Source organism: Lissotriton helveticus, chromosome 10 (genome assembly GCF_964261635.1).
Source record: "Lissotriton helveticus chromosome 10, aLisHel1.1, whole genome shotgun sequence".
Lineage (NCBI taxonomy): Eukaryota > Metazoa > Chordata > Amphibia > Caudata > Salamandridae > Lissotriton > Lissotriton helveticus.
This window is the reverse complement of record NC_136071.1, coordinates 1,094,057,115-1,094,084,928: the sequence shown is the minus strand read 5'-3', so window position 1 is coordinate 1,094,084,928 and position 27,814 is coordinate 1,094,057,115. Positions and strand designations below refer to the sequence as shown.

The 27,814-nt window shown below is 47.3% G+C and overlaps 1 protein-coding gene across 4 annotated transcripts in view; it reads left to right on the top strand.

Moving 5' to 3' along the window:
• The window catches only part of PHKA1 (phosphorylase kinase regulatory subunit alpha 1), a 1,063,236-nt gene that overhangs the window by 525,365 nt on the left and 510,057 nt on the right, over window positions 1-27,814 (top strand). For all 4 annotated transcript variants that reach the window (XM_078663812.1, XM_078663811.1, XM_078663813.1 and 1 more), the window contains one exon: window positions 1,178-1,312. In XM_078663812.1, coding sequence (XP_078519938.1) covers window positions 1,178-1,312 — 135 coding nt within the window. The remainder of the gene's footprint in view (window positions 1-1,177; window positions 1,313-27,814) is intronic.

Genomic DNA, 27,814 nt, shown 5'->3' with positions numbered 1-27,814 from the left:
GATTTTTTTTTTAATCAAAGGGGTGCAGTGCAGGACCCGTTTAAATCTTTTTTTTCATGCTTGATCTGGAGATCTCCAGCTTTTTGATGCAATCAGGCAAATGATGGATGATAACTGGCTCTTCTGTTTTAAAACCGTCCGATAAGAATTCAAGTTGACTCTAATAAAAATATTTAATATGAAAATATACTTGTGCCTATTCATCCATGTTGTAATAAAAAGTACTGAATTAGAAGGAAAAAGGTGTGGTGGGACTGAAGGGCTTGGAGTGATTATGGCCTTGGAAATTTGCCCTGAATACCTAGGTTCATATATGTTTTGAGTCCGGATGACTTTCCTTATCACATAGAGAAAATGCCTCATGATGATTAAAAGATATACAAAAACGTGATGCCATATAATGCAGCTCTATTGAATTATGTGAGCTATTTCATAAATCATGTGTATTGATACAAATCACGATTATCCATAATAGTTCATCAAACATTATTCTTGAAACTAATTCTTTGCTAATTAGTTAACATAAGATCTTTCATTACAACAGTATTACAGTTACTTACTACAATGGTGCAACAATTGATCAGAAGACAGAGAACTCTGCAGAGATGATACCTTGTTAGTTTTCTGCCAAAATATTTTGTTTTTCAATTTCAAGCTCACAAAGCTGGAGCTCAATATTGGAAAACAAAAAAATCAGTGGCAGTGACGCTCTTTGAATTTTTTCACAGCATGTGGTGCTTGGGGATCATTTGTGTTTTCCCTCGTCTGAATTGTCAGGCTCTTCTGGCAGTGATGAAAAGAAAGTAAGTCCGAAAGATAGCCCTAAATATGGTAAAACGTCTGATATGCATTGACCATATGAATCGGCCAGGTAAGACTCCACTGTCGTTCTGTCTGGTTCTTGGTCCACTGCCGTACAATCTGGTTCATTGCCCGCCTCTGTGAGTTTTACAAATAGGGCTCCAAACCATTTTTGGCTGATACCCTCAATTTGGCAAACTCTGAATCCCCCAACCTCTTACTAGAGGGAGGTGGTGTCATTTATGAATTTTATTTCATGTTTGATCTCTTTGTAATTACTGATTCTTGTGATGTAAATATCTCCTATATTTAAACTTTGCACACTTGTTCCTTCTGAGAGATATGCCAGTATTTAATATTTTCTCTCCTTTCTCAGTGTCCATTTTAGCAGAAACTGAAGAAATCAAAGCTATACTAAAGAACCATGACATTGAAGTGGAAACGGTGGCTGATGTTTACCCCATCCGAGTGCAACCAGCACGAATCCTCAGCCATATCTATGCCAGGCTTGGTGAGCATTCATGGACTTTCCTACTGCCTGAGTTGCACTTTCTTATCTGTTGGGGGCCGAGGGTAGAAGCAAGGTTTTGTTAGAGCTCGAAAGATGTCTTGGGGGATAATTTACAAAGCTCAATATGTATGGTGTAACATCTCAAATACACAATATTTGAACTTTCATAGCGTTTGATTTGAAATTAATGTAAAATGCTAGAAATTATACATTAGTGCAAACCAGTTAACCGTCTTTATCTTTATGTACCAGGTGCATCTTGTGTGTCCTTTGTTATGTATAACACAGAAATACACAATCCATTACAATCCATAATCCGTATTTGTAGAACGGTTCACCGTACTGACACTGAAAAATAAGACTGAACATTTCAGGATACCAATCATAAGGATAATTAATATCACATTTTGTATTTCCATGAAACTTCACTGGGTGGGATAATCTTCTGCTCCAGGTCCTTAATTGAATATACACTTTGTTGCAAAAGCTGTGTTAGGACTCGATCTGAGGATTCTGCTAACTCAGAGTTTACTTGCTAATAAAGAATCTATATCCATCAGCTGTTTGAAGTAAAACATCTTTAAATATAAACTCTGGACTAATACGCATACTTCATTTAATTGCTCTAACAGGATGTGCAGCAGTTAACTCATATTCAATTTGATCTATTTAATGTTGGAGATTAGATATTAGCAAACAGTTTCTCTAAAGAAGCTGTCTTGTTTGAGCTGGTCTGAACTCCCCCGTTCTTTCATTGTAATCTACAGAACCACTCGTAAAATTACATTTCTTTTGAAAGTGCTTAGAACTTAATCTGGTACTAGATTTAATTATCTTGGCTTCAGCAAAAGTAGCCCTATCAGGGGTAGTCTACCAGTCAAATGTAACATCTAATATCTGATATGCTCCTGCAGGAAAACAAACAACATTGAAGTGAAGACTCCTTAAGATGTCCAGCTCTTCAAAAGGAACAATGGTAACATCACAAAATGTTAAAATATGGTAGTGGGGCTAATTTCTTGACTTCAGGTGCGCCAAAAATTGATCCTTGACACGTTGTAATAGAATACCTGTAAGAGCTTCTCTTTCTGTGCACCAAACATTCTTATGCTAATTTGGATAGAAACAAAAGGTGTTGAAAACATCAGCAACAAGATCTCTTTCAAGCTGATTTATATTTCTGGTTGGTACCAGCTTCCCAGGCCTGATCAATGTAGACAGAAGCTTTCTCTGAAAGATCTGGAACTTGCCTTTATCCACTGAAATCTTCTATGCCACCGTTTATAACTGACCTGATTTAAACAGTGGTTGTACAATAACCTGGGGCTTGTCAGAAAAATCTGATGTTTCAGAAGAGTTATTGAGAAATCCGAAAAAAAAATCCTGAAGAAAGGTAACCAAACTTGTGGTGTTACTTCGGTCAAGTCTTACCTGAGCCTTCATCCTCAGAAACCTCAAAGTAATGGAAAGGCATAGTACCCTTTTTCTTCCAGAAAGGCTTTTGCTGCAGTATCTGGTCTCCACCTGAAAAAACATAAGTGTGACACAAAGAGATCACTGATGCACTTTATCTATATTTTCGGGAAATTTTAGAGGTTGAGCTTCTGGAGTTCTGTAGAAAAAAATGTGTTTCAGTCTGCTACTGTGTTTATATTTCTTGGAGGTATTCTGTTGTCACAAAAATATTCTGATCCAGGCAGCAGTGCTTGCAGTCTTCACTATTTAGGCTAGAAACTGACTTTACGATTTCTAGACAGTTAATGTGTTTTCACCACTGAAATGTTGTCTGTCCTCATCAGGATGCGCATTTTATTTTGTTCTGGGTCAGGCACCTCACAGCGAATGGGCCTACAATAACTCCCTAGTTTACATACAGTTATAGTTTGACTCTCAACTACTTTCCTCCAGTATAGAGGTCACTACATCCACAACTGCAACCTAGGTTGCTTGTACCCAATTCTGTAAGGTCTAGAGAGGAGCAGAAAAAGGCTCAGCCTACCACCTCTCTTTGTGATGCTGGCACTGCTGCGTCTCTCCAGTTACTTTTTCTGAAAGTTCTGCTACTTCCTTGCAGAAAACTAAAATCTTCAGTCTCTGAAGTGCCTTGTAGTAAAGGTGTCTGAAAATATGGCATGCATGGAAGATGTCATTTGACCAACATCCAGGCTAACTATTTCAGGGACTGACTTTTCAATGTTAGAACCTTCTTTTCTGTCTATTACATTGATTTTAATAAGGAGTAATTTAAGCTTTGCCCCCACTCAGCAATCCCATCTCTTTCGTGGGTATTAGATCAGCCTTGGATTCATTGATAGTGAACACCAAGCCTGGAGACAATTTAACTCCATGTTCTTGTTGCCCAAAAATATTCCAAAGTTGGCCTTATGTACGATTTTGGAAAAGAACAAACAGTAAAGCCTGAATTTATAGATATGGTCTGGGGACTCAAAATTCAGCTTCAGGCCAACCATCCATTCACCTTTTCGTAGAAGGTTCTCTAATCAATTGATGCCTTTTGTCTTGAAATGTCTGGAGATCACACACCTGTTGAATATCATGAGGTAATGCTTAGTCTAGAACCCTTGTGTTTTTTCTTGACTATAAAGATGTTGCTGAAGAAGCCAGTTTGGGTGTATCAATAAATAGACGTTTGCCCTCTCCCTCAACAACTTACGAACCCCGGCAGTTATGACCATACTTTTGTCTCAGGAAAATACAGTAGGTTTTGGTCTTACGGTTTGACAAGAGAGGGCAGGTGTTAAAAATGTTGAGTTATCTGACACATCCTCATGTACATGTCACAGCTCTCCAGTTTAAATACATTTTCATATCCGGCCAGCTGGAGGGGAGGGCGGTCAAGGGAAGAAGGTAAAAGGCACACCTCATTATCCTCCAGAATAGTTAGATCCTCCCTAGTGGTTGTTTCTGGGAAACATTTTTGAGGCCAGTTGTGGCTCATGATGGAAAGAAAATTATGAATCTCTTTTGGTCGTTCCAGTGACCTTTTTTCGGAAGAATTTCTTTGTTCTCTGGGAGCCTTGCTGATGGAACTGACCTGCAATGCCCCATTTTCCTTAGCCAGCCCTCCAAGAAAAAGTTGGTTGGAACATCTTTTTTATGGATCTTTAGTCGTCCCTGTGAGGGGTTTAACATGCTGTAGACAAATTGCAGCTCCTTAATTAATAGAATCCCAAAAAGTAACCCAGCAGCCTACGTTAGATTTTTTGCAAATAGTAGAGTCACAGTCTGTTAATGAGGCCTCCTCTTTCCACTATCACATCCATGTTCAGAATTTTAGTGATAGAGCTTGGAAGTTGAGAAACTTATGGTGACGAGTCTTCCACAACCACATGAAAAATTGCTTGGGAATTTTGTCTTCTTATGGTATTTATCCAGAGTAAAAGAGACTTTACCCTCCAGGTAGAGGACCTTGAAGGTTGTTGCATACCTTACTATCAGTATGCCTGCACTGTTAATCCTGCACATAAAGAGAAGTTTTCTGTGTTACAGTCCCCCTTCCAAAGGACTGGGATGAATTCTTTGAGTGGTTCTCTGAGGCGGACTGGCCCCTCATTACCGTCTGGGTTATGGTCCAGGTTTGGTTTGGTACACTTTTTCATATTGCCTGAAAGTGAGTGCCAGGTAAAGTATCTTTTCTGATAAACAGTTTAAACCGTGTATCAATACAAAGAAGGGGGGACCAGGAGCCAGTTATGGTCCAGTGCCCGTGCTCCTAATATGAAACGTGTAATCAAAAAGTGACACTGTTCAAGCAGAAGGGTACAACAAGTCACCCACTCGCTACGAGAAAGATGAGTGAAAGAGAAAGGGGGGAAAAAAGAAAGGTGTAGAGCCTCCCTAGGTATTAGCACCCACTAATGAGAGGGGAGAACTAGTCTTGCCTCTTGTTGCCCTCACACACCCCGAAGGATGTCATGCTTCATTATCTGGCGTTTGCTCCTTGTTGGGCCGGCGCTACAATGCCCTAGGGGTCTCCCGAAGGGTCACTTTGGCGGAGATATTTTTAGAGAACAGCCGTTGATGCAAGCAGGTGTTTGGGGTGGGTCCCCTTGGAAGGTGGTGTAGTGAGAGCAACTTGAGTTGAAACTGCCTCAGGGGTACCAAAAAATTGTTTGATGTGGCGGTACCCTTGACAGAGTAAAACATCTGTAGGTTGTGTGTAACCCTAATTGGCTTAATGTGCTCAGGTAAATAGAATGATATCAAGGTCGTCATGTTTCGCGCCTGTGTGGTCTCAAGGATCCATGGCGCTTCTTCAAGACCGAAACAAAACAAGTTGAGGTAATGTGCACGTAAAAGGTAAAGGGGTAAATACCCTCTATTGGTGTCAGGGCGGGCTAAAGAACTGTGTTCCCTACAGTGTGGCTACAAACTCAATAGTCGTGACCGCTCCTGAACACTCCCTAGGAGAGAAAACAAAAAAAAAATTGACAGGACATACGTCAGAAGAGCCTCTGTGGGGTCACATTGTGTTCCAACAGTAGATGGTCATACGGTGCACATTACATAGGAAAACATAAGAAAACAATAGAAAACACGAGACAGGTAGGCTCAAGATAATGCTATTAACGCAGAAACCCCAACGCAGTCTCTCAACTCGGACAGCGTACACAGTGCCAGAATGCATGGTCGCTGTGTGTGTGGCCCCGCCGGCGTCCAAGGAGACACCTGCGCTGGGCGTAGCGCCAAAGGAGGAGGAGCCCCGCATTATGGGCTATTACTTGCATGTAGCATATCGAGTTTGCAGAAAAAAGAGAGAGAGTCAAATCTCCGAGCCATGTGAGGTGGCAGCTGGAGGTTTTAGAAACTCTTGTAGCTGCAACTAACTGCCACATACGTATAACAGTTGTCTGAGTCAAGTGAGCCCATGTTGGAATATGGCACAGCCCCCATGGATTATTAGCGATCTTCAATAGCCCTTACCTATAAATCAAAGGAGAATTGCTCCATAGGCTAGAAATGTAGGACGCTCACACCTTACCGGGCTGAAGAAAAAAGACAACATGGGACACAAACATCAAATAGTACCCATGGTTCATACACAACCGTGCAATACACAGAACTTACTGTTTGGTCTTTGTGGTCCCCATCACAGCGTTTCTACTTACAAATGTGCTTGGGTGCCGGCTCAGTCTCACTTACCCCGTCCATACGTCTGCCTGTAATGAGTAGCCCTGTCGGAGACGATTTCAAATACTGTTGCTAATTGGTTCCTGGGGAGGTTGCCTCTTCCGGTATGCCCAGTCATGTAATGAACAGCTGCACATGTGTGAAGGGAGCAGCGGTCATGTGCATGTCTATTGGAGGGACTCAAGTCCAGATGGACTGCGTACAGAGTACCGCGCAGAGCCCTGTCGTCATGTTGATTGATGACACCAGGCTTGCGGAGCGCGAGTATGTACCGGAGTGCTATCCTAAATGTGGCGGGAATGTGTCATCTACTTAAAGTGGGGGTTTACTCTTGCATAAAACCATAACCTCAGAATGAGGTGATTGTCACCTGGAAGCCATTGGGTATAGTTGGGTATAGTGGTTTTGTCAAAGCATGGCGGGCCCACCTCTAGTAAGAAAGATTACCACTGCAGTGTTAGTGGGCAGGGTAAGAGAGGGAATAAAGAAGAAATGGCTAGCTTGTGTACTGGCCCATCATTATATCCCCATGTCTGAGAGTTCGTAGGACAGAGTGCCTCATGCACCTAGGTAGGGGGTGTTCATGTTGTAGTGATGCCGCCATGATCACGTGTCCTCAAAAGGCGGTATAGTCCTACCCTTAGTGTACTCAGTGAGTTAGAGTTCCAGGTGTGGCCCTTCTCGATGTAGTGGTTTGTCATTTTGGTAGCCGTCCGGCCACGTCTGATAGTGCTTTTATGTTCGCTTAACCTTTTTTTGACCGGTCGGGTCATCATTCCCACATACCTCAGTGAACACGGGCAGGTGATCAGGTAGACACAGTTCTTAGTGTTAACAATTGGTGTGTCTACGCTGTACCCATTTGAAGTTGTCAAGATTCAGGATTTTCTTCGCTTCTTTTTATTCCCCCCTTTCTCTTTCACTTATCTTCCTCGTAGCGAGTGGGTGACATGTACCCTTCTGCCAGAACAGTGTCCCCCTTTTTTTTTTTTAAACAGATTTTATTGTCTGAATACACATATTATGCAAAGCTCTGCCATCCAGAGTCTACTGCCATCATCTACATATCAATAACAGCTTCAGTATTAGTAAGGAGGAGAACAAGAAAATAGAAAGAAACAGATGAATAACACACAGCCACCCACCCCCCCAAAATGTCCCACCCCCCCCTTGCGCCACTGCTTGCCCCACTAGCTCATAGTATCTATACATTAAACCTGCCATGTACATCAAAGCACCAACCATGGTAACACAATGTCCAGCATATCAGAGAGTCGAGAGGATGGCCTCCTCGGGCGGTGGATCCAGCTCCAGACCCCTATAGTCTGCCCACCTCTTCCAAATTTTGTAGTGCTTTTGAGGACAGCCCCTAGCTAGAAATACAGGCTGTTCCAGTCCCATACAAAAGTCCATTCCGTTCTTCCATGCAGCTAGTGACGGGGCGCCTTCCATGCTTTGGCGATATCCCGTTTTGCCATTGTTAAGCCTAGCAGCAATAAGTGGCGCTTGTACCTGTTGCCCCCTACTCCAGCCATGACATGCAATAAAGCCAACCTAGGGTCCCTCTGGAGCTCCCAGGCCAGAACCTCAGCCAGGGAGCGATGCACCCCATCCCAGAATCTCCGCAGTGTTGAGCACTCCCAGACCGTGTGCAGCAGTGTACCCACTTCCGACCCGCATCGGAGACACTCAGGGGACACTACCATGCCCGCCCTCCACAAGCGTTGTCGGGTAAAGTATGTGCGGTGTAAGTATCGGAACTGTATCAAGCGCAGGCGAGTGAAGATTGCCGCCCCCCTGGGACTTTCTAGGGCCTCCACCCAATCTTCCTCATCCAGGTCACCCACATCCTGTACCCACGCAGCCTTAAGTCTAAGCAGGTCAGAGGAGCAGTGGCGCACAAGTGTCTGGTAGATACGCGACAATTTCTTATCGGGCAATTCCCCCATGAATAGTTTTTGCTTCCAGGGGGCTAAATTCAGGGAGCTGCTCCAGACCCACCAAGTAGGGTGTTAAGGCATGGCGGAACTGAAGATATTTGAAGAACTGGGTGCGGGGCATCTCAAATTCTTCCCGTAAGTTTGTGAAAGATTTAAAGGCGCACCCTGACATAACGTCGCCAAGAGTAGAGATGCCTATAGCATCCCATCCCTGAAAGCCCATTAGCGCGTCCAACTGGGGTAGTCGGCCGTTGCGCCAAAGTGGGGCTTCCTGGGTGAGCACATTACACCAGCCCATTCTACGCAGTGCTTGCCTCCACACATGAAATATCACCTGTGTGGCCGAGGGAAGGGGTCCCCGAAGCGGCGCCGAATACAACAACTTGTGCAAGGACGCCGAGCCCATCAAGAACCTCTCGACAGCATAGGCCGGATCCCCCCTGTCACCATACCACCAGTCATTCAACACCAATAAGTGCGCCACCTGATAATACGAGTGAACATCCGACGTGGCGAGCCCCCCCGTGTATGTCGATAAAAAGCACGTCCGCAGAGCCACTCGGGCAACGCCCCCTCCCACAGAAACTCACTCAACGCCGAATTAAGTCGCCGGATCCAATGGGGCGAGATCACATGTGGATGGTTCTGCAGTTGATACACCAAGCGCAGGAGCGCCGCCATCTTAAAGATGGCAGACCTGCCGAGTATGGACAGCGGCATCCTAGTCCAGACCTTCATGTCTTCACGAGTGCGGTCCCATACCGGGTTAAGGTTGCGATCGCGGGAGACAGCCGCATCCTCAGATAAAAAGACTCCTAAATATTTCACCCTGTCCGTAGCCAACTGAAGGCCCGTTGCCCAGTCGCCTATGCACCGTCGACCACCCAGCAGCCAAAGTGTGGATTTACCTGGGTTCATGTATAGGCCGGAGGTTTCATCAAAGATCTGTAGAATGCGCAGGAGCCGCGGCCCGGAGCAATCCAAGTCGGTAAGAAAGAATAGGACATCATCTGCGTATAACGCAATTTTATCCGTAAGGTCTGCCGAACACCGAAACCCCTTAAGCTGGGCGTCTATGTGCACCCACGCAGCAAGGGGCTCCATAGCGAGTGCGAATAAATACGGGGAGAGGGGACAACCCTGCCGTGTCCCACGTCGGACTGGGAAGGAGCGAGAGACCACACCCCCTACGCGCACTGAGGCCGAAAGATCCGTATATAACAGCTGGACATACGCCAGGAAGCGTGGACCAAGGTTGAGAGGTCGCAGTAAGGCAAACAGATATGTCCAGCATAGGGAGTCAAAGGCCCTGTCCATGTCCGCCAGAAACAGTGCCGCCGGCTCCCCCAAGCACCCCCAGGCTGATATCGCGACCTGAGCCCGTCTAATATTATGATGAGTAGCGCGCTGTGCCTTGAATCCTGCCTGATCAGGATGGACCAGGTCCGTGATATACGGTTTGAGCCTAGTGGCCAAGGCCTTAGCCAGAATCTTGGCCTCCGTATTCAATAATATGATTGGGCGATAAGACGCATGGCTTTCCGGGGGTCTTCCAGGCTTTAGAAACACCACAACCTCGGCATGCCGCCAGTCCGATGGGAGCGCTCCGCTCTCGCGCGCCTCCTCCACAACCGGCCGCAGACGTGGGCCCAGCTGGACCGAAAACCGTCGGAAAAATTCGCTAGGAAACCCATTGGGGCCTGGTGCCTTACCAGGATTTAACTCGCCTAATGCCGCGCCTAATTCGTCATCAGATAGGGGCCGGTCAAGGAGATCCCGCACTTCGTCCGAGACAGCTCTCGGTGGGAGATCATCTATAAAGCGCTGGACAACCTCAGCCTCCAGGCATTCCCGGGACGCATACATCCCCTCGTAATACCCTGCAAAGCTCTCCGCAATTGCAGTGGACTCAAGGATAGGTTCCCCCTTAGGGTCCAGTATTTGGGGCAATGGCTGGGCGTGCAAAATGCCTTGGCACAAGCTGTGTAGCATCCTACAGGATTTGTCACCCCACTGGTAGATCCGACTACGGGTGGCCAGCCAGGCCTGCTCGCCTCGTCCATCAGTACTGTGGTATACTGCTGTTGCGCCAGCACTAGCTGTCGCCTGGCAGGGCCACCATCCTCCTCCCGACCCCTGTGCTCCAACGCCTCCACTCCGCCTTGTCATATAGCTCCTGTATATCCTTATATCGTGTTAAGTTAGCATAGGTGCATTTGAGGTTTAAACGCCATTTTTCTTTCTTGCAACTTCTGCACACGACACTTAATTGTTGACTTAGCTTTCAACCTAGTAGTTTGCCGTGGTTTATGTGAGAATAATATGTTATTGCTCTGATATCAGCTTTGCTTAATAAACTATGTCTGCACAAAGAGTGCTGAAGTTTCAGGAACAACACGATATGGAATTGTTATGAGGTCTGATCTCCACGCCTTCATAGTCATAACACAAGTGCAGCCTTTGCCAACTCTGGCTTCAGGCGGGATTGATATTGCTTTGCACGAGGCACATAGAACACACTTGATGCGATGCACATGCAGAGAGAGCTGGTGTATGCTGATGTGATTCCTTCATGCTAGGACACTAAGGTATGGGCCCGCCCTAAAACAACCCAAAGAGACCTTCTTAGCTAATAATATAGTATATGTGTTAGGGAGGGTGAGATATAAGTGTTGTTAACTCTTATTCATTACAGCATGGTAACATGCTGTCACCATTCGCCTTTTATGCCTTAGTAACTATGCTGGTAATTTTGCTACTGATAATAAGTATACTTGTATTATCTAAGATACTGCGCCTGAGAAGACGGCATTAGTAAATAAACATTTCAAATGCACATGTGTCTTCTTTACTCCATGTTCTGGTTTGTAATGATAATATAACGAAAGAGTGTTCATGAGTTCCACGTACCCTGAGGTACAGTAAGTTCATGTTCTGGTTTGTCTAAACATTGGGAGTTTGATATGTCCAATGAGACACTGTAGCTAGCTTGGTAAGGGGTGAGTTGGATACTAAGGTGAGTTTTGGGACACCCTAATTTACCGAGGTTCCACTCCTCTGTGCACAGTTCTGTGTGAGAACAGAAACCCTGCGACATGGCGCCCAACGGTTTCGGTGGTCTTATATCATGACACTCGAGTAGTATATCGTTCGAACCTTAACCCCTTCACATCCGTTTCCGGAAAACGGGGTGTCGGTGAAACCTACCTATTTTTTGAGATAGGTCTTTTTCAAGCTTGATTCTTTCTAAAACGGTTTCTTTGAATTACTACCCAGTTGTGCTACAAAGTATTCTTTGTGTTTTCTTGTTTCCAGTGTAGTCATGGCGGCGGTGGCCATTGCGCAACATAGTCGCGTGGCGGTGCGCAACCATCTTCAGACGTACCAGGTACCGGTGGATGGGATGGCTGTGGTTTTAGTGGTGTGTGCAGATCCGGCGTTCCCTTACGAGTTGTTTTACTCTTGGGTTACGTTTCCGGCGGTGGACGCAACTTCTGGGTTGTTCCATTCCTACACCGCCTCGGCTGTCCCGGCTGAATATACACCGTACAGGGCACTGGAAATACCTATTGATCATTGGCAGCATCGCGTTTGGTTTGATGGCGCCCTCCCCCACTCTTTGTCCGCTGCGAGGTTAGGTCCACTCTCGATTCCAGGTACTAACTGGCCTGCGTTGGGTGGTTTTACCCCGCACCCGAATCACGGTGCTTGTACCCTTCAGGAAATTCGAAGGTTACATGTTGTGTCTATTTCCGTGATTCGTGCACTAGTGCAATACATTGGTCGTCATCTCCCGGGTGGTCCCCCGGGGGGTCCGGCCGCTCAAACGGAACGTGGTGGTTTACGGCTTAATCCAGTTATGGTAAATTCTGTTTTTGGTCAACGCCCTGATAATAAAGATGATTTTCCTTTTTGGCTGGCCGAGAAATTTGACCAACTGGAGGCCGTGTTTCCCAATTCTTCTCCTGCTGACAAACATAGAATGTTGACGATTACTTTACCTAAGGATATCACTCCCGAACTCGTTGACTGTGAAAGCTGGGGTAAGACTTTTGCGGCTGTTTATGCGAGGTGCTTCGGCACCCCATCTATGGCTGTACTGCCTACGATCATAAAACGTGTTCAGGATGATCACGGTCCTGAGGCAGCGGTTGAATTGGGTATGCGCCTGTGTGGTTCTTTTGAGATTGTGAGTGATCTCATACTCTCCAACATCAAGGGAGATGCAGTGAACTTCCAGGTTTTTAATGCATTGGCAGCGTTACCCGATGCCGAAAAGCCCCGCCAGTTAGCGAAGATTGTGGTGGCCGCTTACAAAACTATCGGTCGCACAAGTAAAGGGTTAAAGTACTTCGCGGTTAAGGATAAAAAACAACCACAAGTGCAATCTGCTGCGGCAGATGTACAACCAAAGTCCAAAAAGCAAAATTGGCCTCTGAAACAGAAACAGGGGAAGCAACAGCAGCAAACGCAGGAATCTTATCCTGCAACACAAGTCCCTGCGCCGTCTGAGAAAGTTTATGATTTGCGCGATCGCGCGATGATTAAATCACCTGATCGATTTCAGGTTTCTGATCAACGCTCTCCTCGTTCCTTACAGGACTCATCGGCCCAGAAGACCGGTGGAGGAGGTGGCGGACGGGGACGTGGTGGCCAACAGGGACGTGGCCAGCCCCGCCAGACAGAGGGCGCTTGGAAGCAGGAAGATTCTACGCCTAAGAGACCGCAGTTTGCGAAAAAGAAAGTCGCAGCCTTAACAGCGCATCGATATGCCACAGATAGTGAGAACGCGGCTTCGGAATCTGACGTGGGCTCTGACCTTGCTGGACAGCGCGGCGGAGATAACCATAGTCAGAGAGGCGCTGCGTCCACTACTGAGGGTGACAGCGACTGATGTCTACGTTGTGATAGAAACAGCGGATACGAGACTTGCTCCCCCTGAAAGACTATATGAAATTGTCCTGTTAATTGAAGGTGACATACAGCGTACCGTTAAATGTGTATTTTGGGAGAATCTGTCTTCTACATATGATATTTTACTTTCGGAGGCTGACTGGCCCCCACCTTTTGTGCTCGCGGCGCCGCGAGGGGAGGAGGTAATCCTACCCAGTTTCGCGAACACTGTCTCGAAAGAGCATGCGCAACATTTTGCAGAAGAGTGGGCTCGGGCTCTCGCGCCGGCTCTGTACCGTAACCAATGTGGTTGGGATAGATTGTCGCCTTGCCACGAAATTCCGTTGCGGTCTCAGCCGCAGCCTCAACCTCAATATCCCATTCGGCGTGAAGCTAAATCTTCCGTCGCGGAAATCCTTGAACAATTGGAATATCAGGGAGTTATTGAAACGTGTGTGTCACCGATGAATAATCCCCTTTTTACTGTGAACAAACCCGACGGATCATATCGTTTGGTTTTGGATTACCGGCATTTAAACTCGCATTGCCGTAACTGTGCTGTACAGAATACCCACGGCTCTGCCCTAGTGGATAGTCTCGTGCGTAAGCGTTTCAAGACAACGCTTGACATATCCAATGGTTTTTATGCCCACAGATTGGACAGCTTTAGCTCCCAATGGACCAGTTTTACGAGCGCTGGAGTCCAAAAGCAGTTCCGGCGTCTTCCAATGGGCTATAAGAATAGTCCTTGTATATTTACCGCTCGCATTGTCTCTATTCTGGAGACACTCGACCCTGATGCTTTTTCGTATGTGGATGACATATATCTCACAGACGACGATATTTGGGAGCATCTGTGTCGTGTAAATTCTGTTATTTGCAACTTCGCTGACATGGGTTACAAATTTAACTTTGCAAAATCGCACATTGCTGAACACACAGTGTTGTTTTTGGGCTATGAGCTCAACAATGAAGGTAGAGGTTTGGCTCCTCACTTCTTAGAGAAGTGCGCACAATTGCGCGCTCCTGCAACACTGAAAAAATTACAATCTTTACTGGGCTTTTTAAATTTCGGAAGGACTTACATTCCAGAATATGCCCAGCGTGTCAAGCCGTTGTATGCGTTAATACAACCTACTTTCTCAAAATCATGCTGGCTGCCTGAGCATTCAGCCATTTTGCAATCCTTGCAGGCTGATCTGCTCGCTTCTGAATACTTACTGACTCGTGATAACCACACCAACCTGGTGATAAGAATAATCCCAGGGGCGGTGGGTTTCACGTACCTGACTTTTAATGAAGGTGACACGGTGCCTATTGCTTACAAGTCACACTTGTACACTTCGGCTGAATTGCGGTTTCCCACTGTGGAGAAAGTTTTAACTGCGGTACAGATGGCGATTCTTAAAGAACGAGCTCTGTCACAGGGGAAGCGCATGTTAGTGGTAACACCCTGTCCTCATTTGGAGGCAGTCACGAAAGCCAGTGTACCGAATTCAAAAGCTTTGCACCCTCGGTGGATTCAGTGGGCTGCGTCATTGACATCCACGGATGTCACGTTCATTTTTGACGCTTCCTTACGGTCGCAAGAGTACTTGCAGTATGAGTTCGTTCATCCTGCTCCTCTGGCTATGCGACCTTTGGAGGACTTCCATTGTATCATTTACACTGATGGGTCAGCGCAGGTTGCGCATGGCTCTAAACATGCCTACGTTTCCGCATGCGCTATTGTGGTAGGTGCTATGTTGAACGATGAGTTCATTTCCAGGGAAGTGCACACCTTGCCCCTTGGCGATTGCACTGCACAATTGGCAGAGCTTCGTGCACTCTTACTAGCGTTAGAGTACGCGGATCCAAGTGTTACTACTCTGATTGTAAGTGATTCTTATTACTGTGTCCAGTCTTACAATGAAAACTTGTTCTTTTGGATTCAAAATGATTTTCATGATTCCAAGGGTAGCACAATAAAACACAAAATGATCTGGGTTCGAGTGGCAGAGCTTAAGGCTCTGTTGCCTCTCGTTTATGTGATTCATACTCTCGGTCATCAACGTGTGGGAGTTCACGCTGTTGGCAACTCGCTTGCTGATGAAGCAGTGAAATCAGCAGTATCTACATACTTAGTTGCAGCGGTTACTAGGTCAAAAACCAAGATTGATAGCGACATCTTGGCAGCGATTGCTGCCTCTGAGAAGGGAAGTAAACATCCTGCGGGATTCCCTTCGAAGTACAAATACCACTTAAGTCCCGAAAAGGTTCCTTTTGTGACAATTCCTGATGTTGGGGAACGGCTGATCCCCAACTCGGATCGCCGAGCAGACTTGATTACAGCGGCACATGAAGGTGTGGCGTCTGCGCATGCGGGCGTCTCAGCCACTGTAACTCAATTACAACAACGTTTCTGGTGGCGGGGACTGTACAAACAGACGCGTGATTATGTCCTGCTTTGTGACATATGCCAGCAGATTAAACCTTCGACTGCTGCGCGTCCGCCACAGACTCAGTTGTACATTTCTAATAAACCGCTAGGTTGTGTTTATTTAGATCACTGCGGTCCTTTTTCATCTGATACTGCGTATAAGTACATCTTAGTAGCAGTTGACTCATGCACACGCTTTGTGTGGGTTTGGCCACATCGCAGCGCTGATTCACGGACTGTCATTAGAGATTTGCGTGTCTTTATAGGGATTTTTGCCTGTGGTACCTTCCATTCGGATCAGGGTCCGGCTTTCGCCTCTAAGGCGTATAAGGATGCCATGACTTCGATGGGGGTCCAAGTCAAGTTTTCGTCACCCTACAGACCTGAGGGTAATAGTGTAGTTGAACGAATGAACCGTGATTTAAAGCAATCTTTGACAGCCCGAGTTATAGGCACTGGCAGAAACTGGCTGGCTCACCTCTATGGCGTGCAGCGTGCTCTTAATAATCTCCCTAGAAGGTCTCTGGGTGGGCGGACCCCATACGAAATGCTCTTTGGAATCAAGATGTACGTCCCTGACCTTGACGGTCTAGACTATGTGGTTCGCGCCACTTCCTTTGACGCAGATGAACATTGCAATGTTTTACAGAATCTACAAAAGACCAGAGACAGTCTTGCAAAGGAACATTTGCCCTCCACGTCGGATGATGCGTTGCAGATCCCGGTAGTTGGCTGGCTACCCCAAGTTGGAGAACTGGTTCGGGAGAAGATCGATAACAAGAAAGAATTTGGTCCTTCCTATCGAGCTCCGGTTCCCGTCGTTGGAGTGAAGGGTACAAGAACAGTCATTTTACCACCTCTTCCTGGTCGTAAGGAAAACAGGTTTATTTCAATTGACAATGTCAAGATACACAGAGTGGCCGATTCTTCTTAGCATGACACCGGCTGTTTCCTGTCCTTCCATTGTGAGAAATTCAGTTATGCCTACTGCTTCTAATAATGAACCTGAAGTGGCCATCGAATTACCTGCTCTTTCCAGTCCTTTATTTAATAATTTACCTGGCACTAACATTGATGAGACAGACTATGCTTATCCCACTGATTTGTCCATGCCTGACCTGCAAGCACGTTTAGCCACAGACTCCAGATTTTCTTTTGACTCTGTTTCTCTTGCCTCAAAGGAACCCTCTCGTGTTGCAGTTTATGCAAGCCTATTTAAAAAACATTTTTTGATACCGCCTTGGACTTACATTTGGCTAGTCCTTGTTTCGATTTACCTTTTTATGTCGATTGGTTTTGTGTTTTATTTTTTTCGAATCATCAATGGACATTATGTCGAGGAAAGAACATGCATTACTCATTTAAATGGAACTTTGGCCCCACTCTCCTCTTCACATTCTACACACAGATTAAAAAGAGACTTGACTTTGGTTAACATCACAGCATGGCCTGTCCTTGATGGAATCGTGTGGGATGCAGTTCGGTTTCAGATTCATGGCCCCACGGAAGTCGTTAATGTTCCTAATGTACTTAGAGTGAATATGGGGGATGTGGTGAAACAAAACATTCGTTCTGATGACTGGGATGTTAATGCTGTGGAAAGTTTGTTTTCTGATTTAAAATACTATGCTGCCTTTGATGCTGAGGATTTATATTTAGAATCTGCTAATTATGGTGAATTGTTCTGTTTCCAACATTATGGCAATCACTTTTTACACAAAACATCATCCCGTAGGGATGCTGTTAATTTTACTCAATGGGAACATTGCCCAGCACCTACACAGGGGAGTTCAGAAACATTTCTTAAAAAGTATACTTATTTCACTGACTTTAACCAGTCCAATCCCGAGTCCTTTTATTTTAAATTTCACAAACAGCCACTGTCCAAGGTTAGACTTACCGATAGACAATTGTTGTATTCGAAGGCCTTCCTAGATCAATTAGTTACTGGAGGCTATGAGCTATGGAAGGAAACAATTGACCTTAAATCGGTTTGGGGTTCAAGGGCCTGGCAGGTACAAGGCACTGAGGCTTTGCACCGTGCATGTCTCATCCCGAATCATATGTTGTTTTTAAATGAAACAATTTCCCAGACCACATGCTTTGGATTGGCTACATCTAAAAGGTTAAACACTCCGTCTTTCCCGGAGTTGGAGGAATATGATGGGTGGAGTAATTTTACTCAATTATCAATTAGAGAATTACAGACTCTGCTTCTCAATTCCTCCTTTAACATTTCCAGTATGAATCCTAAGGGTTGGCTGCTTTGGCACCGTAGTGCAGATTCTTGTCAAATGAGATTTTTAAATTTTACTGACGGTTTTAAGACTGTTAGATCTGATCCCCGGTTTGACTTAGGTCATACTGTCACCTCGTATTCCGTAGGCAAGTTGTGTCAAAATGGGCTGAAGCATTCAACTTTACCTGCGGTTAAGAATCACCTTTCCAAATTGAATGCAGAAGTGGATTTGAATGATTTCATTAAAGGCCCGGCTAGTGGCAGGTCGAAAAGGTGGTTATATGGAGTTTACAATGAAATTTGGAAGCTATCACAGATTGAGGCTGCTACACGCCTTAGGGCTATTGATCAGGCTAATCTTGAGAAAGTGCTTGCAGTTGTTGACAATAGCATTAATGTGCTTTCCTCTAGAATTTACACATTGGATAATATTGTGTCGTCAGTTGTCGATATTGTGCATGATGAAATATCTGTGTTGTACCATGGTCAGAATCAATTACGATCAATCATGCAGTTTGCGTGGACCCTTCAAACTCTGAAAATGGGTAAAGTACCCTGGGGTTACATGAACGTTTCTTCTTTATTTGCCCCTTTTAATTTGACTGAGAAACAACGCTTGCTTTCAATGCGGGATGCTTCATTTTCTATGTTACATATTGAGAGGTTGGAATCTTTGCCTTTTTCCGTGGCAGAAGCCTCTGCTGCAACGTGGCTTATCCACGGTTTATTAACACTGCCTTTTTGCTTTATATAAATTTTCAAATTGTATGAAATATGTGCCAATAGGTCGTTATGAACCTTTGGGTAGCGGTTTCCTTCATGAAGTCTGGTCACTCCCATACACGTACAGATGTTTTAAGGATGAACAGGAGGTTTATCTGAATGGGGAGGAGTGTACTGAGACGCCAGATCATTCTTTAATGTGTCGACACATACAGTTACACGGTTCTTGCAACAAGGACAGGCCGAATATGGCTTGCGTTTTACAGGGCACGCCTGTTCCTGCTATAATCCCCACGTTTAAATTATTAGGGAATGGAAGTTATTTAATGCTCAATAATGACTGTTGTGGGTTAATTAAAGGTATCCCTTTCATAGTTACAGTAAGTGAGCGGGTTATTTGCTGTAGAAATGTGCTTTACCCTCCCACACATGAACATAGAGATTCTTCCATCTGGCCAAGAATACCAACCTTGGGAGCTGAATTCAGCGGCATGGCAAGAATAAGAGCTCTTTTGTCCCAGAAAGAGGTGGCCTTGAGCTCTGCCCGTGAAACTTTCGTGCTTCACATTGCTAACACACGTACAGAAGTTCAGGCTCTATTAAATACTGATTTGCCTTTGCATTTTGGAGCAATGGTTCGTACTATCTTTAACGCATCCTCCACAAAGGGCCTATCACATTTTTTTAAAGTTGTTAGCAGTGGTCTCGTGACTTCCTTTGAGAAAATTTTTGGAGTCATCCCTGCTTTCTTCCATTCAATCTTTTCATCCTTGTTTGGAGGGTTCCCGTTTTTACTTGCACTAGCGGCTGGCGCTCTGGTGGTTTTCTGTCTTTTTAAATATGGATGCCCATCCTGTGCAAGACCACGCGCAACTGCTGCTGACGCGGTTCCGCAATCGCATGCTTGAATATTATGGCACACTGCCATTGGCGACTTTGAGCACGGCATTTGGATTATCTTTTCGATTCTCCTATTTCACCTGTGTCCAACCTGTTTTTCACTGCCTGACCTGTGATTTCCAGTGGGCCATTGATTTGTGTCTCTGCGGACCGGTTTCTCCTGACGTCGATTTTAATCAACTGATGAGTCCTATCATTGCTCACGAGTTGGTTTGTTCTGACGAGAGGATTATGGCCTTAGCAGTGGCGCATGGACTAATTGGTCCCTGGGATGTGTTGTCGGCAGCACGGAATTTGTTGCAACTGAGTTTTCTTGAAAACCCACCGAGCTGTCCTCTGATGGTTATAGAGGATCCGGTGCTGGAAGAACACGTATGTTCCTTTCATCTTTTAAATTGGATGGCTGAACTGTTTTCGGATGAGGACAGTGACTTCCTATTGGAGGCTGTTGCTACTTACTTTTCATATACAGTTTTGTCATAGACACTGCTTCTGATTGACGTGCTGATTAATAGCATTTCATTGATTTTATTGACTTATTTGTCAAGAACTTTTTGTTTTCGTCAGCCTATTGGCTTGAGCCACATTATATTTTTGGGCTATTTTTTAGCATTACTTTTTAAAATTTGGTTTCGACTCATGCTCGTTTACTGTTGAGTTCTGCTCTCATGTGATGGCACTTCTGTTATCATATTTAGTCCGTTCTCGGATCATGGGGGGGTGTCATATAGCTCCTGTATATCCTTATATCGTGTTAAGTTAGCATAGGTGCATTTGAGGTTTAAACGCCATTTTTCTTTCTTGCAACTTCTGCACACGACACTTAATTGTTGACTTAGCTTTCAACCTAGTAGTTTGCCGTGGTTTATGTGAGAATAATATGTTATTGCTCTGATATCAGCTTTGCTTAATAAACTATGTCTGCACAAAGAGTGCTGAAGTTTCAGGAACAACACGATATGGAATTGTTATGAGGTCTGATCTCCACGCCTTCATAGTCATAACACAAGTGCAGCCTTTGCCAACTCTGGCTTCAGGCGGGATTGATATTGCTTTGCACGAGGCACATAGAACACACTTGATGCGATGCACATGCAGAGAGAGCTGGTGTATGCTGATGTGATTCCTTCATGCTAGGACACTAAGGTATGGGCCCGCCCTAAAACAACCCAAAGAGACCTTCTTAGCTAATAATATAGTATATGTGTTAGGGAGGGTGAGATATAAGTGTTGTTAACTCTTATTCATTACAGCATGGTAACATGCTGTCACCATTCGCCTTTTATGCCTTAGTAACTATGCTGGTAATTTTGCTACTGATAATAAGTATACTTGTATTATCTAAGATACTGCGCCTGAGAAGACGGCATTAGTAAATAAACATTTCAAATGCACATGTGTCTTCTTTACTCCATGTTCTGGTTTGTAATGATAATATAACGAAAGAGTGTTCATGAGTTCCACGTACCCTGAGGTACAGTAAGTTCATGTTCTGGTTTGTCTAAACATTGGGAGTTTGATATGTCCAATGAGACACTGTAGCTAGCTTGGTAAGGGGTGAGTTGGATACTAAGGTGAGTTTTGGGACACCCTAATTTACCAAGGTTCCACTCCTCTGTGCACAGTTCTGTGTGAGAACAGAAACCCTGCGACAGCCTCACACCGCAACAGATCTCTCCGTTTCTCCCTCCGGGCCGCCGCGCACCAAGAAATATCTACCCTTCGCAACGTGGATTTCATGGCCTTTCAAAGGGTAGTCGGGGAATCCACCGAGCCCACATTAGAGGACAAATAATGATCTATTTCGACTGTCATGTGCGCCCTGTACTTGTCCTGCATCAAATGCCAGGCCGACATACGCCACCGAAACGGCTGTCTGGCCGGGCCTACACCAAGCGCGATGGTAACTGGCGAGTGGTCAGAGAGCGCCCGCGGCAGAATCTCCGGACGCTGACTCTCTATGGGCTAGCACCCTTGGGACGAATATGTAGTCCAGTCTGTAGAATGAATCTCGTGCTGTGGAAAAGTACGTGTATTTTCTACGTGTCCCATGCCTATACCTCCAAGTGTCTACCCAGTCAAGGCCCGTGACTAGCGCATGCAGTTTGGTGGCGGGTCCCCCCATCCCGGGATCCTGGGCATCCGCCGTACTCCGTAAAACAGTGTCCCCTTTTTGATTACATGTTTCATATTAGCACGGGCAATGGACCATAACTGGCTCCTGGTCCCCCCCTATTTGTATTGATAAATTTTTAGCAAGGTGGCTAAGCCGAGGGAACTTACCTCTATCCTTTTGTTTCCTCTCTCTTTTCTGTCACACAAGACATGATGACTTGTACAATGGGCGAGAACTTGGGACTCTTGTTGGACCCGGCCTCATGGCGTGGTCCTACCCCTCCCGCATGGCGGGCCCAGGACGACATCGGCCCTCCACCCAGCATCGGGCGGCCCTTTTGCCCGACACTGCACACCCCAACATTGTTGGTCCGGTCACCATCCCGGACCCCCACTACCGGCCTGGCTCCATCATGGGCCCCTCACGACCTAAGCACGAGGCCGCGCCCGACTCCATCTAGGGCCCACCACGTCCCGACCACGTGGCCTCGGCCCCGGCCCAGGCCCAGGCCCAGCGAAGCCCAGACATTGAGGCACCAAGATCCACCCAGGTGGTCGAGTGGCCACTCGACAGATCCCGGAGAAAAGGGAGTTTCGATGGCCCTCCAGCCGTCCCCGGACGCCTGGTTTCGATCGCCCTCCGGCCTCCCTGGGCGCTGGCTCCACCCCCCTGCTGGGGGTCTGGACACCATCATCCTGGCCCCTCTGACCCCCAGGCGCGAGGGTCCGGACATCAAAGGACTCCAGTCCTATATCTGGGCCAGCCCCGGAGTAGGACGCCAGTTGTATCCTGGACTGGAAGCCCTGCTGACGCTGTCACGGCCGACACCAGAAGAACTCATTGCCTGTAACCTGAAGAGAGCCTGCTGGCGCTGCCGCGGCCCACCTTTGCTGTACCATCCTAGGAGCCTGCTGGCGCTGCCGCGGCTGAACCACCTGAGAGCCTGCTGGCGCTGCCGCGGCTGACCCATCTTGAGAGCCTGCTGGCGCTGCCGCGGCTGAACCACCTGAGAGCCTGCTGGCGCTGCCGCGGCTGAACTATCTTGAGAGCCTGCTGGCGCTGCCGCGGCTGAACCATCTTGAGGGCCTGCTGGCGCTGCCGCGGCCTCCTCTCCGTTAAGACCACCTGTCGAGTCCTGCTGGCGCTGCCGCGGCTCGACCTCTCGGAACCCCCGGCTCGAGGATTGAGAGCTGTGCGCAGGGTATCCCTTCCTGTATCCATACCGAGACTGTCCCGCTACCCTGTCCCTTTTACGAGACTCTACAGATCCCTCGATCTGCCTGTATATACCGCTGAGACCCAGCAACCTTTATTCTTGATAAAGCCTAAGAACTTAACCTCTTGTGTGGTGTCCGTTTGTAGTGTTGTGGTTACCCTGCTGTCCGATCCTAGGAGAGGACCCTCACCCAGGAGGCCTCTCGATAACGCTTGGCTACTTCTCCACGGAGGGGTGGACCTAGGGGTGGTCAGTCAGACATCTTCTGCCTCCCCCGGGATCGCCTTTCTAACAACTCTGCTTCAGCGAAGACATCGTGGTCGAGATCCTTAGAACCACCTCACTACTGGACAACGAGGGTAATATGGCAAGCGCACGCCTACAAGGCGACTGGAATTCACTAGCCCTCCTGCTCTTTTTTTCCACCGCTGCCTCCCCTGCGGCCCGCCCCCTGTGATCCCATTTGCCACCCCGCTCTCGCCTCCCAGTTGCTCCTCCCTTTCACCTACCCATATGCGCAGCGGGCGCGCCTAAGGCAAGTCCGTCTGTCCCCATCCGTGCCGAAACCACGCCCAACCCCAGAACCCATGGCCTCCGCGAACACCATGAGACCCATTTCCACTACGACCCCAGCACCCTCCACGCACTCAACGCCGGGCGATCACACACCTGCTACCTGGCCGCCCCAAAATGCATCCAAACCCCTTCTCCTGCCGCTTCACCAGTGTCGGAGGGTAGGGTCTGCTTTCCTATGGTCACCCCACTTTTTGCTTTTTGCTTCACTGGTTTTCGATTTAGAAGTGGCTGTGGGCCTGCTAATCAGACCCACAGCCCTGCTGTTCTCTCTCTAAATTCACACCATGTACTTTAGGTACATCACCAATTGGGATTTGGGTCACTCTTGTGAGTCCCTGTACAGTGTACTATAGGTACCCAGGGCATAGGTGCACCCAAGGCCTACCAGGGGCTGCAGCATATCTTTTGCCACCCCTGGCTGGCCATCCAAACTGACACAACTGGCTGATCACTCAGCTGGGGCAAGGTCGTGTAATCACCCCTTATTAGATACAGTATTCCTATATCTAACCTTATATCTGGACACATATACACCTATAAGTCACTCCTATGGCATGCCTTAACAATCCTGGAGGCAGAGTGCTTGTTTTTTTAAAAAAAAATGTCTTCTTGTTTTTTTTTACTCATTTATTAGGCGCATAGATGCTCCAGCGAAGGAGCGTCCTGGCGCCCGCCAAGGTAGCAACACAACACAACAGAACAAGAAGGGGCAGAAGGAAAACTAAGGAAACAGAAAAGTTTTTACAGCTCGCCGAAAGGAGAGTAGATCCCTGAGGGCGCGAATCTCAAAGGGAAGGGAATTCCATAACACTGCGGCGCGCACTTGAAATGAACGGCCGCCGGCGCTTAAACCGGGGGACGACGGCAAGTTCCAGGTCAGAAGATCTTAAGGCACGCCCCGGGACATAGCGGGACAAAAGGTTGGAAAGAATCAAGGCAGGCGATCCCTTGATAATTTTGTAAGCAACACAAAGGACCTTAAACTGGATCCTTCGAGCAATCGGAAGCCAGTGCAACGTGCGCAAACAATTGGTTGTAGAGCAGAATCTAGGCAGGCCCACGACAGCTCTCGCCGCTGCGTTCTGAACACGCTGCAGGCGGATGATTTCAGCCTGGTTTAGGCCCACTAATAGGGCGCTGGCATAGTCGAGCCGCGACATCACTGTTGCCTGGATCACGAGTTGCCTGGTATTCGCATCCAAAAATTTTAATACGGGTCGTAATCCACGCAAGATACCAAAGCAACAGGCCGCCGTGCGCTTAGTATGGCATTCGAATGAGAGAGTTGGATCGAGCCACACCCCAAGACTTTTTAGCTCAACGACCGGGGTAGGTGTAGGGCCCAGGTCCGAAGGCCACCACCTGTCTCCCCAGAGTTCCGTATGCTTGCCAAAGATCATAACCTCCGTCTTACTTGCGTTCAGCTGGAGACAGTTGGAAGTCATCCAGCTGGCGACCGCCCGAAGTCCGTTCTGGAATCTGGGGGCATCCACATCCGCATCCCCGCTGATTGTAACCGCTAGCTGGGTGTCATCGGCATAAGACACCATGGTCATACCCCAATACCTGACAACCTCAGCCAGCGGTCTCACATAAAGATTGAATAGTGTGGGACTCAGCGAGGAGCCCTGGGGGACCCCCAGTTCCAGAGGATGGAATTTGGACTGATGGGGCGGAACGGCCATGCAAAAAGAACGGTTGGCAAGAAAAGATCGGAACCACTGGAGCGCAGGACCGGTGACACCTGCTTCCTCCAGGCGCCGCAGAAGGATCGGGTGGGCCACGGTGTCAAAGGCGGCGCTCAGATCTAATAGCACCAGCGCTGCCGTTTGACCCGCGTCAAGCACGGAGCGCAAATGCTCCACCATATAGAGTAGAGCCGTCTCCGTGCTATGCCCTGCACGAAATCCATTCTGCGTCCTGTCCAAGATGTTAGCCTGTAAAAGGTGGTCAGAAAGGACAGAGTTGACATGCGCCTCCGCAACTTTAGCAGGCCACGGGAGAAGAGAGATAGGGCGGTAGTTCTCAGGTTTCCCAGCATCCAGAGTTGGTTTCTTGAGGATGGGCACAACTACCGCCTGTTTCCACTTCACTGGGACCACACCGGATGCTAAAGAGATGTTAATCAGAGAGCAAACCGGTGAGAGGCCATTAGATGGTAGGTCTCTAAACAAGGCCGGTCGTAGAGGATCAGCCGGAGATCCTGACTTAACCTGTTGGGCCAGCTTACCAAAACTTTCCGATGTTAATCTCGGGAAGGAATGTAACACATCCAGGGTGAGGGGCTTAAGGGGACTACCGACAGAGGGTACGACCGTAGGAAAGGCTCTATAGATGGCATTGACCTTTTCCAAGAAGAAAGCCGCCAAAGTTTCACAATGAGAGATGGAACCCTGGTGAGTCGCAATCACTTTTTTGGTGATAAGGTCTTTCAGGGCTTTAAAGATAGTTTTGGAGGGGTTAGTACTGGTACGAAATTGTAAGGCGTAATAAGCCGCGCGGGTTCTGCACACTGCTCGATGGTAAAGCTTTACAGCGGCAGAATATAAAACTTTTTTATCGCTGGCATAAGCTTTGCGCCAAACCCGCTCGGCACGTCTGCAGGTGTTTTTAAGCACCCGCAGCGAATCATCGTACCAAGGACTCGGGTCCCTTGACCCACACTTACACGAGACTATCGGAATAAGGGAGTCAAGGGCCCTGGTAACCCACTCACAAAAACGATCGTAGCCCACATCCACAGTATCAGCTGAGCCTAGCGGGTCAGAGGATAATAGATGGAAAAAATCCTCGAGTTTTAATTTATTCCAACACCGTCTAGGGATCGAGCGGACCGCAGATTTGCGGTGCAGCTCGGACAGTGGACATTGGATACGCACCAAATAGTGATCGGTCCAGGCCAGAGGGGAAGGGGTGAGGATACTGGCTTCTGCTAAATTGGTAAAAAAAGGGTAAAGATGTGACCACCTACATGGGTGGGCTGCAACACCAGCTGGACTAACTGGAGCGCCTCAAGATCGGCAACAGAGCTGTAAACCGCAGGTATAGACAGATTATCATAGCGGAGATTTAAATCTCCAAGAATAGAAAAATTGGAACAGCCTGCTGCCAAGGAGCAGATAGCGTCAGGAAGGGCCTCCCTGAAAGCCACGTCGCTACCAGGGGGACGATAAATCAAAAGGCCTGTGAACGCAAAGTTGGGCGTAACTGAGATTTTAAACAGCACGCTTTCACAGCCGGAGATTTTTTGCCCTTGCCAGACACACGGATAGCAAGACTTGACCGCAAGCGCTAATCCCCCTCCTCTAGAAACTCGGTTGAGGGTATAAACCGAGTACTCGGGCGGGAAGGCCAAGTTAATCACAGCCGTGTCGGTCTCCTGTAACCAGGTCTCCGTCACACAGAAAGCATCCGGCGACTCCTTACCTAACAGGTCGGAGATGTATTGGTGGTGTTTTACCATTGACCTGACGTTCAGGTTCCATATAGTGAAGGAAGGGCGGAGGCAAGTTTTATGTGAGATGGTGCTCTAGCATGAGCTGAGCCTGTCTGCAGCTTTCAGAACCATGTCCTTATAGCTGTTCTAGTATATTGCCATACCATATACTCTTAAGTGCATTATGAACCTCGCGGTTAAATGCTAACTCTGGTTTGGCTTTATCAAAACATGTCGTGTAAGGTGTCATACGCTTTGGAATACTACCCCTTCGCCAGTTCTGGCGACGGAGGTAGCATTCCACCCTTCTAGAGGGAGAAGACATGTTGTTCCTACTAATCCCGGTTAAAGTTAACCAGAGCCTCAGCATCACAAAATGGATGCTGCTGCCACAGACACAAGTCTGACCTCCTACTGCTGGGAGCCCTTCCAGCGAGGGAGGCTTGGACAATAGGTTTCCTGTCTTTGGAGGTGCTAGCACCACCCCAGACAGGCCATAGTGTATTGGGACAGGGAGGGCTGAATGAAATGAGACACTGCCTGGGCACACAAGTTGTCCCTTGCATAGTCCAGTTCAAACCGGTGCTGGGGCACTCCAGCCCCAGCTCTGGCGCGAAACTGGACAAAGGGAAAGGGGTGTAACCACCCCCTTCCTGGGTCCCACCCATACGAGGGACCTCACAGGTAATCCAGCCCCTAAATTTGGTATATAGGTAGGAGCTGAGTCCCAAGACTTTAGATTTATCCTGACTGAAACTTGAAACGAAACTCTGGACCTTCGACATCCTACTCGACGTAGAAGACTGAAGATTCTCCCTTGTGGTCATGGAGTGACCACCCTGCACAAGCAGGCACCGTCAAGCGGTAAACGGTTTGCTTTGCCGACGCTCCCG